General features: G+C 47.6%; 1 protein-coding gene across 2 annotated transcripts in view; it reads right to left on the reverse strand.

The window, feature by feature from the left end:
* The window catches only part of THOC3 (THO complex subunit 3), a 198,702-nt gene that overhangs the window by 20,980 nt on the left and 161,447 nt on the right, over window positions 1-16,275 (reverse strand). Inside the window, exon 6 of one of the 2 annotated variants that reach the window (XM_057312341.1) lies at window positions 4,778-4,887. The exons of the other annotated variant lie outside the window; for it this stretch is intronic. Coding sequence (XP_057168324.1) covers window positions 4,793-4,887 — 95 coding nt within the window. The 3' untranslated portion in view covers window positions 4,778-4,792. Of the gene's footprint in view, window positions 1-4,777; window positions 4,888-16,275 lie in introns of those variants that run through there. 2 annotated transcript variants of the gene reach the window in all.

Below are 16,275 nucleotides of genomic sequence, written 5' to 3' on the forward strand. Positions count from 1 at the left end.
AAAAACCTCTCAGAACTTACCGGTAAAAAACAAAACAAAACAAAAAACACTAACTTACCAGTAAAATAATAAACAATACAACTAGAAAATAGACAAAAGACATGAAGAATGGTTTCACCAAAGAGGACATACAGATAGCCAACAAGCACATGAAACAATAAAACAACGTTTGACATTAGCCATCAGGGAAATACGAATGAAACCCGCAACGAGATACCACTAGACACCTATCAGAACGGCTAAACTAAAAGTGGTGACGCTATCAAATGCTGATGAGGACACAGAGAAATTGGATCACTCATTCACTGCTAGCATCAATGTAAGATGGCTCAGCCACTCTGGAAAATAGTTGGGCAATTTCTTTTAATAAATTAAATGTACAACTATCCTATGACTCAACAATCACGCTCCTAGGCATTTGCCCTGCAGAAATGAAAACTTACGCTTGCTTGCACACAAACCTGTACATGAATGTTTATAGCAGCTTTGCTCATAAGAGTCAAAACTTGAAAACAACCCAGATACCCTTCCATAGGTGATGACTGGTTAAACAAACTGTGGTCCACGCAGTCCCTGCAAAACTATCAGCAATAAAAAGGAACCAGCTACACTACCCGTACACTGATGAATCTCCAGAGTATTTTGCAGAGTGCAAAAGGTCAATCCCAAAAGACTTCACCCTGTAAGCTCCCATTCATATCACATCTTTGGAATGAGATATGTTATAAACAGGGAACAGTTTCTTGATTGCCAAGGGTTAAGGTAGAGTGGAGGTGGTAAGGAAGTGGGTATAGCCATAAAAGGACAACGGGAGGGAACTGGTGGTGATAGAATGTTCTGTATCTTGACTCTATCAATGTCAACATCCTGGTTTTAATACTGTACTGTAGGGGCACCTGGGCGGCTCAGTTGTTAAGCGTCTGCCTTCAGCTCAGGTCATGATCCCAGGGTTCTGGGATCAAGCCCCGCACCGAGCCCACATCAAGCTCCCTGCTCAGCGGGAAGACTGCTTCTCACACTCCCCTTGCTTGTGTTCCCTCTCTCACTGTCTCTCTCTGTCAAATAAATGAATAAAATCTTTTAAAAAAATACTGTACTGTAGTTTTGTAAGATTGTTATCACTGGGGGACCTGGGTAAAGGATGCATGATATTTCTCTGTATTGTTTCTTAAAGTGCATGTGAATCTACAATTATCTCAAAATAAATAGTTTAATTTAAAAAATAATGTAATTGTTTGCAGCATTGCTCATATCAGGGGAAAAACTTGGAAACAGCCTACATGTTCTTAAGTAGGGGAATGGTTGATTATAATGTCAGCTCCTTAAAATGGAATAGTGTGTAGAACCAAAAGAAAAAAAGAAAAAAACTACCTCTGACCTGCCAAGCCATGTTGCAGAACCCTTCATACAAAGTGGTACCATGGATGTTAAAATGCACACACACACAGCGTGGTCCCTGGGTAAGGGCCCGCGGCCTCAATGGTGGTGATATGGCCTCTAAGTGGTCGAAAATTGATTCTTCCAGGCCTAAGAAATCTTGCCCTTCTTGTGTATAAAGCACAGATATACACAGAGTGCATAAGCAAATAAACAATATATCTATAGTATTAAAATACCTCAGGAGGAGTGTGTTTCGGAAAAAATTATCAGAAAGACTCTTTAGCCTCGACCAAAATTTCTCCATTTCTGTACCATTAGCATTTTGGGCTAGATAACTCTTTGCAGGGGGGCAGGGAGGGGGTTGTCCTGTGCAGTGTAGGATTTTCAGCAGCATCTCTGGTCTCTGCCTCTGGATGCCAGCAGCACCAGCTCCCAATTGTGTTACCATCAAAAATGTCTCCAGTCATTGCCAAATGTCCCTGGAAGGCAAACTCACTCCCAGTTGCAAACTGCCAGACAAAGGACTAGAAGTAATACACCAACCCCCCCGCCCCCCGTCATGAGATGGGCTGCACAGTGGGAGTGATGGATCCCTAGTGCTTTCATTTTTGACAAGGAGAATATATTCAGGGCTTACTTGTGTCATTAAAAATTAATTTTTCAAAAATTGCTCTAGCAGGGAAATTCAGTACCCACTAGAATGGGGAAGAGACCTGGCTGGCCCCAGGGGCTAGGATCTAATCCCAGCCCTTTCCCTGTCCCCTGTCTGCTCTCGGACCAGCAGCAAGCCCCCTCCACTGCTCAGTGGGCTTCTGTTTTTCCCCTTCCTCTTGTACCCATATCCCCACACCCACACTCCACCATCGCCTCCATTTTCCACACTTTGCTCCCAAACCTTTGTGCTCAAGCAGCTTTCTGTCAGGAACACTGTCTGCGTCTCCTCTGCCTGGAAAACTCTTACTCATCCCTGGCCACCAATGTCCCATCCTCCAGGAAGCCCTCACCATCCGCCACCAGCATTTAAAGGGCCCTCGGCTGTAATTCCACAGAATGGTCCCTCGGTCCTGCACGCGGACACCACAGTTGCCTGTCTACAGGGCATAGTGGATACTCCGCATTTCCCACCTCCCTCACCCACCCCTTTCTCCCTTGCTCTCAGCTGCACTCGTTCACCCTCTGAATTTGGTTGGCTCAGCGAATGTCAGGCACCAGCAAAGGATGGAACATGGGGGAGAGCAAGGTGGGTGCAGAGTCCTGGCTCCCGCCCTGCTGGGCCCTCCTTAGGCAGCGCCTCACTTCCTCTTCCTAAGGCCACAGCTGCTGTGGGCAGCCTCTCTCCTCAACCACAGCTCTGGGAGGGCTCCAGTAACAGCGTGTTCTTTGTCCCCAGAGGGTAGTGGAGCTTCCCTGCTGTTACACCAGTCTTGCCCTGGGCCCTGCCTTGGAAGCGCTGCGTTAGCCAAGCCCTCCTCAGCTGCCCTTCCTGAGTGCTTCCTGACAGGGCCCTGGTCTGATATGCAGATCTGCCCCTGCCACTCACATATGAGGTCCTTGAGCGCCAGAGCCATGTGTTTTTATTTTGTTTGGTTTTGTTTTTAATCTCAGAACCCCGGGGGTCAGTGCTGCTAGGACCTAGAGCACGGATGTGCAGGGTTGAGTGAGATCTCACTGAGTACATGATAAATGAATAAAGAATAAATAGATGGAAGGACAGATGGCAGATGGACAGATGGATGAACACGTGGATGGTTAGAGGATGGGTAGACGTACAGACTCTGATTTGCAAAGATTAATAACAACTGAAATTGTTTGAGTGCTGTCGGCTTGTTGGGCACGCCACCAAGCCCTTCGTTCGTATATTCACCCAACCTCCATGACCAGTCCACGAGGCAGGAATGTCATTATGAGGAAAGAGAAGCTCGGAAGGGCTAACTCACTTGCTCAAGGCCACAGTTCGGGGGCGGGGGGGGGGGGGGGTGCAGGCCAGGACTCAATCCAAGGCTACCGGCCTCTAGAGCCTGCCATCCTGGTAACCTGGGGTGTGGCTGGATGACTCCAGGACCCCAAGATCCACACTGCCACCAAGGATGCTTTCCTGGGGAATCTCCTGTCCCCCACCCCGTCCACCCCTGCCCCCAGGTCCTGGGTGGCCTTTGCTCTTTTCACAGTGGGCCTAGCTTCTGCACACTTCCCCCCAAGGCCACCCCCCCTCCACGCACCCCAAGTGTCTCTGAGGATGTCTGCTTTACACGTGTGGGGCCCGGGGAGCCACCAGGCTCCTCCAGCTCCGAATCCACAAACCCTTGTTTATCTCGGGAGCTGGCAGGAGCTTTGCAGGTCTGCAGGTTTCTGCTCACAGAAAAAGCTCCTCCCCGGGGCAGTAGCTGGGCTTGGGAAGAGCAGCCTCGGGACCGGCACCCATGGGTTCCTCCTGCACAGGAACAGCAGCAGCTTTAGAGACCTGAGGTGAGGCCCACAATCCCAGCTCTGGGGTATTCCCGGGCCAGGTCCCCTCGGAGCCTCAGTGGCTGGACTCGTGCTTCTGCGTTCAGGTGAGGAGCGGCTGCGATGTCACCTAGCGAAGCTGCAGGTAGTCACGGGTCCCCACGGCACGTCCTCCACCTGCCTGCTTCACCTTCTCACATTCTCCCAAACATTGGCTTTGGCCATCGCCATGACGTTTGTCAACCATTCTCCTCCTCCTCCGGCAAATTAGGAAATCAGAACACAGAGCCCTTAAGAGGCCTTCCGGAGGTCACGCAGCAGGACAGTAGCAGGGCTGGGCTCAAACCCTGGGAAATCTCTGCCTCTTCCCAGCCCTGCATCCCCTGCGCCCCTCCCCCGTCCCCTGTCCACCACCGCACTGGCCCGGGCTCCGGCTTTGTTGTGGAAGCTGTAGGCGTTATTTAGTTCCTTCTGTTATTTATGCACAGCACGTTTGGAACAGGGCCCTGGGTGATTAAAGCGCCTGGGGACAGAAAAGCCGAGCTGAAACATTCGTGAAAATACAGAACGGAAAACAAAGCAACAGCATCAACAGGGACATCCAGGCGGGAGCGCAGGAGTGCCGCTGAGGACACAAACTCATCCCGGTGCCCAGGCGGCAACAGCTTCCTCGTGGGCCCTCCTGTTTCCCAGGTACCCCAGGACCAGCCCATTTGCCATCATTATTGACAGTAGAAGCATCATCCCTAGAGTCTGGGGGTCAGGCATACCTGGTCTACATCCCCGCTCTGCGAGTGCTGGCTGTGTGACCTTGGACAGGTAACTAGCCTCTCTGGGCTACAGTGTGCTGGGCTCTGGTTCCCAGGGCAGCTGGGGAGTATACAGAATGGTGTACGTGAAGCCGCAGCGGAAGACCTGGCACCTTAGAGTCCTAATAAGCAATAGATTTTTGCTTTTCCATGACATTCTAAAAAGCCCTTTTACATACATTATATGGTAGGGTGAGCATCCGGACTCCAGAGTAGACCGTTGGCGACACAGCCCGGCTCCAACTGTGACCACCTGTGATTGGGGAGAGAGTTGTAGAATATCTTAAAGCCTTATTTCCATGCCTTTCAGAGGGGGCTAACCATAACCCCTACCCCTAGGTGCGAGTGAAGTTTAAATGGGGTACTACATGCAGGGACCTATCACAGTTAACTGACACAGGACAAGTGCTCCCTAATTGTCATTATTAATATTTGCCATCTTTCCAACATGCCTCCTTGGCAATCAGGGTATGTGTCACTGCCTGGTTTTACAGATGATGGAAGTGAGGCTTGGGGAAGTAAAATGACTTGAACATGGTCACTCAGCCAAGCATTGGCAGGGCTGGGACCTCTGCACTGGGCTCCTGACTCTAAGTCAGGGCTTTGACCAAGAATCCTAAGGTTGTTCATTCAACAGGACCCTCTGGTCTTGCCAGCTCTGCCCAAACAGAAGGGACTGGAGGACATATGAAAAAGCTTCAGGCTGATCTGGTTTCCAACTCTCTTCCTAGCTGTGTGACCCTGGCTGGAATTCAGTCTCTCTGGGCTTCAGTTTCTCATACGTAACCTGGCAGTACAATCACTGCCTTCCTGCTCGGGTCATCATGAGCAGGAAATGAGGATGGGTGTGAAAGTGCCCAGCACCGAGCCCAAAACAGGGCAAGTGCTCAGAAAATACCACTGTTCCCTCCCCTGCCCCGTCAGTGTATCTGTCATTGCCTCCCCTAGGGATCCTGGCACCAGCTTCATTCCCAGACAGAGAGAGCTGAGTGACTGACGGCCCCTGGCATTCTGGCTGACAGAGTGGCTTTGTCTCCATCAGCCTGCCCCAGACTCCCAGGCACCTGATACAGAGAGCTAATAAAGCCACTGGGGGGTGGGTCAGGCCCAGGCCACTCCCGCCAGCTCCTGCCTTTGTCTCTTGCTCTCCCCCATCCTTCTTCCAACTCTGACTCCTCTCTTCTCTCTCCTTCCCTGATCACCCCTGACACTTTCAAGGAAGCAGCCCCAAGGCCTCTGACCATGATCCAAAACGTACTAACATCAAAAAAGTACAAGATGATTTAATTCTACAAACTCTTCGACATTCTTACTCCGATCCAGGGGCCCGGAGAATACGAAGTTGAACAAGACACAGTTCTGCCCTGGAGGATCTCCAGAGAAAAACGAAGCATCAACAGAAATGTACAAAATAATAGGAAGTGTCATAGTAAATAAGAATTGCAACAGCTGCCATTTATTTGTTAGGCGCTTCCTATGTGCTCCTGTCGAAGGTCATAGCTCAGGTTCAGAGAAGTCATGAGTCTTGGCCAAGGTCACACAGTCAAAACGGGATATAGCTGAGATTCAAACCCAACGCTATCTGGTCTCAAAACTTGGGCTCCTTCCACCTCATCAAGTTTACCTCTGTTGGGAAAGTCCAAAACTTAAAAAAAAAAAAAAAGTTACTATGGAATGTGAAAAGTGAAATAAAAAAACACAAATGTCAGAGTGAATGACTTCGCCTGGGGAAGGGGCAGGAAAAATTCACAGAGAATTCTCGCGAGCTGGATATGGAAGGATGGTGTTTATGTAGGTACAGATCCATACGTCTATTCTACTCTCTCTGTCTCTGCATACCTACATCTGTAGCCATCACCTGGTCTCCCCACTCCCAAACTCCCTGAACAAAACTGTCGCCCTACTCTGTACTATGTACAGTGATTATAACTGAATGCATACTGTTGGGGTTGACTGGTCAATTTAAAAAGCCAGGGGGCTCCTGGGTGGCTCAGTTGGTTAAGCGTCTGCCTTTGGCTCAGGTCATGATCTCAGGGTTCTGGGCTCGAGCCCTACATCTGGGTCCTTGCTCAGCAGGACGTCTGCTTCTCCCTCTCCCTCCGCAGCTCCATCCTGCTTGTGCTCTTGCTCTCTCTCTCAAATAAATAAATAGAGTCTTAAAAAAAAAAAAGAAGTCAGTTAAAGTAGGAAGTGATTTCAGTAATGAAATATATGTAGGCCGTCTCCGTCCCTCCAGGCTGCTATACAAAACACTACAGACTGGGGGCTTATAAAGAACAGAAATTGATTTCTCGCAGTCTGGAAGCTGGAAAGCCCGAGATCAGGGTGCCAGCAAGGTCTGCAAAGTCACATCCCGGTGAGGGCCCACTTCCTGATTCATAGCCAGCCCCTTCTTGCTGTGTCCTCACACGGTGCAAGGGGGCAAAAGAGCTCTCTGGGATCTCTTTTATAAGAACACAAATCCCATTCATGAGGGTTCCACCTCCGTGACCTAACATTCCCCCAAAGGCCCCATCTTCTAACGCCATCAACCTTGGATATGAGGATTTCAACATATGAATTTGGTGGGGACACAAGATATTCAGAACGTCGTATTGCCTAAACCTTGTACTGTAACATAAAGCATCTAAATGGTCATGCATGTGAGCAATATTTAGACAGAAGCCTCCGAGGCCTTTAAGAATTGGTCTGTGGATGGAATTCTGCATTCTCTTTTTTCCATAAACCATAGCCCTAAGACGTCTAACATTTACACTTCGGGCATCCTCAAAGTACAGCAAGAAAATGCAGCCTGAGTGCAGAATCCTTCTGGATTTTTATGCTCATTTTCCTAATACTTTACAGGTCTTTCATCTGCACATAATTGGACAGAATCTCTTTCTAACACTGACCTTTATGGAGTGTCTTCAAAGCATTCAACTCAGTTCTCATAGAAATAGAACTTTCTTTCCTGTATTTCACTTGTGTTGAACTCATTATTGTAATTACATTATTTAGTTAAATCTGATGAGAACTGATGAAACATGAGCATAAAAAAGAGAAGGTGGTTGTTCTGCTGAAAGCTCAATCGAGTGCTTTGGAAATACTCCATACAAATGAGTTCTTGCAAGGTAACAAACATAACTGATAGCTGTCAACAGCAGCACAGGTGACAGGGCATAAACACTGTCACCTCTACTGGAGATAACCTGCCGGCCTTTGGCTTCCTCTGGCTACCAGCAGCAAGGAATGAGGAAACAGTCATTTAGGGGGACAGGCAGGTGAGTGGAGGCCACACAGAGACAATTTTGTATTTCTGACCCCCTCCCAGTGTCCACGAGGGGTGGGGAGCTGTCTGTGTTCTAGCCCCTTCTCATTCTCCCAAAAGGAAAGAAGGGACTAACTAGCAAGATCCTACGACATGGAACAGACTGTTTTCACTAGTGGGCAGGGTCCCTGTGCCAGGAGGGGACAGCTCGTGGTCACAGTCCCTGGCTCTCTTCTCCCGTGCCCAGTGCTCTCAGCTCTTGTCTCGAGTCTTGTACCAGCGCAGGAAGTTGTAAGAACATTCGCTGCGAGGGGATGGCAAGAGAGGAGGGCCCCGTCGATGACGTGGCTGTGCAGGGGGCATGCGTCAGTGTGTGAAGATCCCGGGCACCGGGCTGAGGCACTCGGACTTGAACCTGTGCTAGAGAAAGCTCACTTGGACAGTCGACGTAGACAGCTGTCTACGGGGAGACGACGGAGGAGGCTGCGGCAGTCACCTGGGGGCCGAGGGGGAAGGGGTGGGGAACCAGACTTCACAGTGGAGTAGACATGAGGAGTGAGGAAGAAGGGGTCTCTGGTGATGCTGAGCTTTGTGCCTAAGAGCCAGGGAAGACAGGAGTGCAGACAGGCCGGGAGCCAGGAAGCTGAAGTCCTTGGTGTTGGCCATTTGAGTTTTGTGTCGTTAGATGGGCAGTCAGAAGGAGAATTCCAGGAGCCCGGAGACATGCAGACCTACTGAGGGGATGGCATGTTGGAAACGGAGCTGTTCTAACCGCTTGAATTGGGTGAAGAACACCCTCTGTCCCGAGGGTGTCTGAGGGTTCTCGCTCGATTCAGTAACTGGCAGCTGAGCAGATTGGGTGGAAAAATCCAGGGCTTTGAGATCATCCCGATCTGGGCAGAAATTCCTAACTCTGCTGGGATGCGTTCTGTGAGGCTCTGGATGTGTGATTTAATGTCTAGGAGCCTCTGTTTCTTTACCTGCGAAGTGGAAATACATAAAAACACGTTCTTCGTGCACTATACTGAGAATCCGATGAGGCAGGAGAGGGAAGGGCAAGCTAGCGCCTGACACATAGTAGGTGCTCAGTAAACAGCGCTAACTGGAACTAGCCATGGTATCTGATGTGTAATTTATACAATACCAGCTAGTATTTTATCAATCCTACAGAAATCAAAGAACGATAATTCTAGAGCAGAAGGTCTCATGACTCCAGGGCATTTGAGAGACAGGTATTTCTTGATCTCACACCGACAAGACTTTCCTGGGCTCTCCTGGGTGCCCAGGCCTGTGATAAGGGCTGGGAATTTAGGAGGAGCTTCCAGAGTTTACTGTGCCTCGCCCCCCTCCCCCACCCCAAGCAGACAGTCACGATCACCAAGGGGGGTTCCCCCCAGTTGCATAGGAGCTCTAAAGAGCTGACTTAAACAGACATTCCACGCTGGGCACTGGGCACACAGAGAAGAGTCGCGCCAATCCTGCACCCTGGGGGCTTAGAGCCCAGTGCTGGGCATCAGTGAGTCTTGAATGAGCTTTTTCTCCAGGAACCAGTGTCCACCCCCGCCTCAGGCTCCCTGCCCAGGCCCAAGGCTGCCAGCCCATCTGTGTCCTTGAGAACATGCTGGGCTCCTGACCCAGGCAGCAGCTGGTCCACTACCCACTGCCCCCGACCCGGCACCTGTCCAACTGCGAGGCAGGGAGGACAGAGAGGATCTGAGAGCTGGGAAGGAACATGGCCCTCATCCAGGGCAGGGAATGTGCAACTCGCTGAACCTGGAACCAGAGCAAAGCTTGATTTCCCGCGAGCTTGGCCCTCTGCCAGCTGTGCAGGTTTGCAGCAGCCACTTTTCACTCTGAACCTCAGTTTCCTGATCTGTACAAGGGCAATAATAAATGTCTACCTCAAGGGTTTATTGTAAGGATTGTGTAGGAGATGCACAATTAGGACCCTTTGGGTTGAAAATGACAGACATTCATTGAATGCCAGCTTAAGGGGAAAAAAATAAGGGGGCAGTTATTGGTTCAAGGTGTGACTGAAAATTTGTGAGTGGATCTAACCAGAAACCAGGGACTCAAACGTCATCAGAAATCTGCTCCCCTTCCCTCTCCCTCTCCCGCTGTCCCACTCTCTCCCACTGTCTTCCAGAATTGCTTTCTTTCGCGGCAGGCTTCGGCTTATCTTCTACCTCAGTAGAAAGAGAGGGCTTCTTTACCCACGGTCTACCTCGAAGTCTGCCTCAAAGTGGACTCTGCTTGGCCACCTTTAGGTTAAATGTCCACTCCTCAGCCAATCACTGCGGTCAGGGAGAGACCCTATTCCACTGGCCCAGTTGGACCACGTGTCCATGTTTAGAATCCTGGATTCCACTTTGGCCCATCCCCAACCCAGATAACAAGGATTCAGTGTGGAGAAAAACGTATCCAAAGGAAAATCCAGATGCTATTACAGATAAAAAGGGGACTGGATAGTGAGCATGTCAAAACAACATCCTAAGCGTTATCAACACCACTGTCATCACCGTCATCCTTACAGGCAAAGAATAAATCTCTCCTGTGCGTTCCTGTGAGTCACTGCTCCCCATGTGGCCCCTTCCACAACCATTCTGTGCCTAGGAGAGGACTCTTGGCACTCTGGCGGGGTCTCCGAGAGCCCAAGGCTCCTCCATTTGCCTGCCCCCAGAAATTGTCCAGCCCCTGCCTTCACCCTCTCTCTACGTCCTGAGATGGACCTGCCCCAGTCTCTGCTCTCACCCAGCACCAGACCCCAGCCTTTATTCTCCTCATCCTTCATAGCTGAGGCCCCCTGACCACCACTCTTTGGGCCCAGTTCTGCTGCAATTCTGGACAAAATCAGGAAGTCTGAAAGAACTCCAGACCCTTCTTTAAAGCCCATGACGCAGAGTACCACACTTCTGCGCCTGACATCAAGACCTGTTTTCGTCTCCGGAATTTATCCTTGGCCCTGCATCTTGAGTTCCTATCTGGCTATCTGCATTGGATGAGTCTATCAGCAACCTTTTGGTTGCAAAGAACGGAGAACCTCACTCAAATTGACTTTTAAAAACAAAACAAAAGGCATGTATTGGCTGATGGGCACAGAAAAAAAATCCAGAAGTAGTTCAGGCTTCAGGCAAAGCTAGATCTAGTAGCTCAATGACATCTCCAAGGATCTGGTTTCTTCCCCCTGTTAACTCTGTCTTCTCAGTGTTGACCTCCTCCGGAGGCTGTTTCCCTCGTGTTCCCAAGAGAGATTCAAGTAGCTCCCAGGCTATATGTTTCCACTTTTATAGCCAGCAAGAAAGAATAGCTCTTTGTCCCAGAATTCCTAGCATAATTCTAATAGATTAATTCTGATTGAACCAGCTTAAGTTTTGAGTGGTCTGTTATGTATCAAAAGTAACTGGAACACCATGCAAATGGATGCAAAGTCACTTCAAAAGAGAATAATTTTGATATCAAAGTATTAAGAGACACCCTTGGGGAAAATTTTTCAATCCATGAATATCTGTTCAAAAGAAGCTTCTTGATAAATGTACTGCAAAAGTCAAATGAAAAATAACAAATGTTGTAATGAGCTGTCCAATTTTACTGGAAAAAAATACACCCTTAAAAAATTAAATACTTCATTCAATTCCTATTTGTCCTTAAAATCAGTACATAGTTTCAATTATGACCTATGTTTTGTTAAATATTGGTTATCATAGATTTTATTTCATTTTAAAACTCTTGACAAAGTCCAAATCAAAGCTATTAACTTGCATTTATGACAAAATTATAGTCCCTCCTTGAAGTGGTTCATATTGAGTGATTTTTTTCCTGATCCCCAGTTAGTCTTAGGAAACTAAGATTCTCTTCTGTATGTTTGGACCATAACATGTCAATGTTGTAACCTCCGGCTGCCTGTCTTGCTTTCTTCTTAGCACCAGAATAAAGGAATGCCCCAATCTACACGAATCTCCCCCTGCCCCATCCTGCCCCTCCGGCAGTAAATTCCCAGCCTCCTTGCACCCACTGAGAAAGGGCATCAAGGGCTACTGCCTCTTTCCACCGTCCCAGCAGGCCTGAACTACCTCATTCTCCCTCCCACTGTGTTTTTCCAGTCTCTCCACCTCTTTGCTTTTCAACTTCATCTTCTTCCCTTTGCTGTCCTCAGCTCTTCATTCCAGATGAATACTTGGATTATCTCAGCCTCTTCCGGGAAATAACGCAGACCAATTCTATTCAGTCCCTGACACCAGCTCATAATGCTGACAATTCTGCCAGACTGGCCTCATTTGTCACCAAGAGAAAGAAGCTGCAGTTAACCATCCATTCTCAAGGAAAACTGAGGTTGACACACTTCACACAGCTTTGGGCCTGGGTCTCAGGGCAGGAAGCTTGGGGATGGTACTTCACATCAGGAAATTTCAAATCCAACCTTTTTTCCATCAAACTTTGGGGCTCAGAAACCACTATATGGTGGTTAGAATCCCTTATGTCGAAAATATCAAAACATCCAACTCAAACCGGTTTAAGCACTAAAGGGAATTTGTTACCTCATATAACTGAAAAGGGCAGAGGCAGGTAAGGCTTGGTCCAGACATTCAACTGATGCCACCAAGAATCCAGTTTCACTCCATCCCTCCTCTCTGCCTACCTCTTCTCATTTTAAAGCTGGCTCCTCCCTTGGTCTCAGGACATCCGTCAGAATCTCCAAAGGTTACTGAAGTCCACTCACCAACAGCTCAATACAAGTCTCAGCAATGAGTCATTATCATTATATTAATTCAGCCTTATCAGAAGGGCCATGATCCTTCCCCCAGTACTCTGCCCCCACCCTGGCCCTGGCCCTCAGCGTATGTGCACACATTCCCTGAAAAGCAAAATATAAACATCTGTCCCACCCTTCAGACAATCCTGATATATTAGTGTTTCTTTCAGCCTTTTAAAAAGTATCTATATGTTTATATCTATATGTGCTAGATATGGAGAAAGATTGATTACATGTGTATATGTTATACATAAAAATGCCATATTATACTTTTTTAATTGAAGTGTAGTTGACACACAATGTTACATTAGTTTCAAGTGTATACATAGTTTACACTTGACAAAATGTTGACCACACACACTCATTTTGAACTGTTCCCCATGTGAACTAATAATACTCTTTTACAATATAGTTTCTAATGGTAGCATCTAAGAACAACCTCACGCTACATCAGCATTTCTTTACGGCTTCCCAACCGCCAGTGTTTTTATTTGGAATTCCTAGTCAATGCTTCAGTCTGCTACTGTAAAAAAGAAAGAAAGAAGAAAGAAAGAAAGAAAGAAAGAAAGAAAGAAAGAAAGAAAGAAAGAAAGAAAGAAAGGAAGAAAGAAAAAGAAAGAAAAAACTTTATAAAATTTTTGTTAATCTAATCAGTTGTAATAATGGCATTATGGTTATATTTAAAAGGAGGAAAAAGTCTTTATTGGTTAAAATGTACTTACTGACAAGCCAAATGTGAAGATATTTGGGACTTGCTTTAAAATATTCCAGGAATAGGAGCCCCTGGGTGGCTCAGTCAGTTAAGTGTCTGCCTTGCGCTCAGGTCATGATCCTGGGGTCCTGGGATCGAGTCCCTCTTTGGGCTTCCTGTTGAGAGGGGAGCCTGCTTCTTCCTCTCCCTCTGCCCTTCCTCCCCACTCGTGCTCTCTTTCTCTCTCTCGCTCTCTCCCTCTTTCTCTCTCTCAAATAAATAAATAAAATATTTTTTTAAATAAAATAATATAGGGGCGCCCAGGTGGCTCAGTCAGTTAAGCGTCGGCCTTTGGCTCAGGTCATGATTCCAGGGTCCTGGGATTGAGCCCCCCATTGGGCTCCCTGCTCAGCAGAGAGCCTGCTTCTCCCTCTTCCACTACCCCTCCCCCTGCTTGTGCTCTCTGTCTCTCTCTGTCAAATAAATAAATTAAAATAAATAAAAAATCTTTAATATAAAATAAAATATCCCAGGAATAAATAGAAGTGGGGAGCAGGGGTATGATTGCTGAATAAGAAAAACAAAAAAGAATTGAGTCTAGGAGTGGCACCTGGCTGGCTCAGTCGGTGAAGTGTGCTACTCTTGATCTTAGGGTTGTGAATTCAAGCCCCACATCGGGTGTGGAGATTACTTAAAAATAAAAACTTAAAAAAACAAAACAAAACTGAGTCTAACGGGCCCTGATTAGCTGACTTGGATTATGTCATTACATGATCCTCATGTTATCTCTGTAACCGGAGAGATGAGAGACACTATCTGGCTTAAGCTCTTTGGGGTTGGAGTCAATGCCAACTAAGCCGCATGGATGAGAAAAGCAGGCTACTCTTAGGAAGGCAGACATGGATGTTGGAAGGCTAAAAATTAACTCCAGACCACAAGTCTCACCTCCTTCCTGGATGGAGGGCATGTTAAGGGACTTAACTGTCCCCAAGCTGGCAATAACAATATGTGTCTGCACGCCTTTGCCCAATTTGCCAAGTTCTTTTCCACCCATTACCTCCTTCGAGCCTCCTATTTTCTCTGAAAGGTAAATACTAGTAACCCTGACGTCCAGATAAGCAAACTGAGATTCAGGCCAAGAACACATAACTGGTCAGTGGCAGAGATGAGACTTGGAACTCCTAAATTCTGTATTTCTTCATGATAATGCCACTGACTTCTTAGGAGATGAGTTTCTAGAAAACCACATTCAAAGCTGCTCCCAAGTGACAAAACATGGTCTGATACTCAGTTCTTGATCCCCGACTCAGTACACAAATAGGCCCACAGGACAGCCTGTCGTTTGACACTCCTGGTTCTAGAAATCCTGAATTCTACCATCTGTGAACCTAGGGGACATAGCCCACCCTCAGGCCCTGTGACAGCACTATTGTTTCCCATCAGGCAGATTCCTGGGTTGTATCCAAGCCAGCTCCATGGGACTCAAAGTCCCTTCCACTTGGACTCTCTTCATCCAATGTGTATCAAATATCCACTAAAGCCCAAAGTCCTCGCCATAGCAGTCAAACCCCCCTACCCGTTCCTCTGACCTCCCCTCCAACCACTTTCCCCTCACTCACTCCACTTCCTTCAAGTTTCTGCTTAAATATCACCTTATCGTGAAGTTTTTGCTGACCCTTCAGAAAAAATATCAATGTCTCCAGCACTTGTCAGTTCCATCTGTTTCAACTGTTTCCATAATAATTATCACAACAAATATCTTACACATTTACATGGGGTATTGTGTGTCTCCCTTTCCATGAGAAGGTGAGCACCTCAGTCCTATCTGGTTTTGTTCATTGATGAATCCTAAGTATCTGAAACTGTTCTTGGCACATAGCAGGTGCTCAATAAATATTTGTGAAATAAAGAATGCTAGCAACACAGCCAACTAGCCACACTCTCTTGCCTTTAGAGTTTTCCAGACATGGGTGACAGCAGCCTAAGTGCCCCCTAACATCAGAAGGCTAAGATGAGGTTTTCCAGGGGAATGTCCTCAGAGCCCTTCTCATTCTTAAGGTGTTCCTCTCCCCCTGACCCACCATGACAGTGGGTGGCTGGAGTGATAACCAGAACACCAGTAACTTCAAAGAAACCCTTTCTCCTTCTCTTTAGGGTCAATTTTTTAGGCCCGCAGGGCTGGTCAAACTTGATTAGTATATCCTTCTTGGGTGGAATGGAGCCTCACTTTACTTAAGGGTACTTGGCACCTTTATTTTATTTCTGGTTTCTATGGCCTTAGCCGACACTGAGACAGAAACAATCCATATGAACACCCTGCTACACATACGTCATATCACTGGATGTTCATGGTGCCCCAGCAACACAGATGTCTTTATCTCCATTGTGCAGATAGGGAAACTAAGTCTCAGAGAGTCCTTCCTCTCTGGCCTCTGAGCCTGGAGAAATGCTCACAGAGTACTTGTCTCTCAGGTGCCCCAGAGAGCTATGGGTATTACTGTTCCCCGCCCCTGGATGCCACCCCTAGATAGTGAGTCAGGGTCTGGTCATGTGCTGTTTGCTCTGTAGGACTCTGCTTCCCACCCAGTGTGAGAACACGCTCTACCCCAACCAGGGAGCACCCAGAGAAGCTGCTGATCCCGATCAGCTGGACCTCTGGTCCACCGCTGTGATAAGCAGCTTGGTGGGGAGATAAATGGATGTGATGATTAGCCTCAAATGAGGTTTAGGGATTATCTGTGGATTTTCTCTATCCCTGTGGCAGACACAATGGAGAGGGGAGGGGCTATGATTTCAGTACTTTGGAAAGGGACCAAGCACATTCAGGACTTGAATCATACCAAATCTCAAGAGTCAAATGGGTTCTGGTTTGGATCTGCGCTCTGTAAACTTGGACAAGTCACTTCACCTCTCTGAACCTGTTACCTCTCTCTGAACAAGGAATTGAAGACAT

This window comes from Ursus arctos, unplaced genomic scaffold (assembly GCF_023065955.2).
Source record: "Ursus arctos isolate Adak ecotype North America unplaced genomic scaffold, UrsArc2.0 scaffold_15, whole genome shotgun sequence".
NCBI classification, from domain to species: domain Eukaryota; kingdom Metazoa; phylum Chordata; class Mammalia; order Carnivora; family Ursidae; genus Ursus; species Ursus arctos.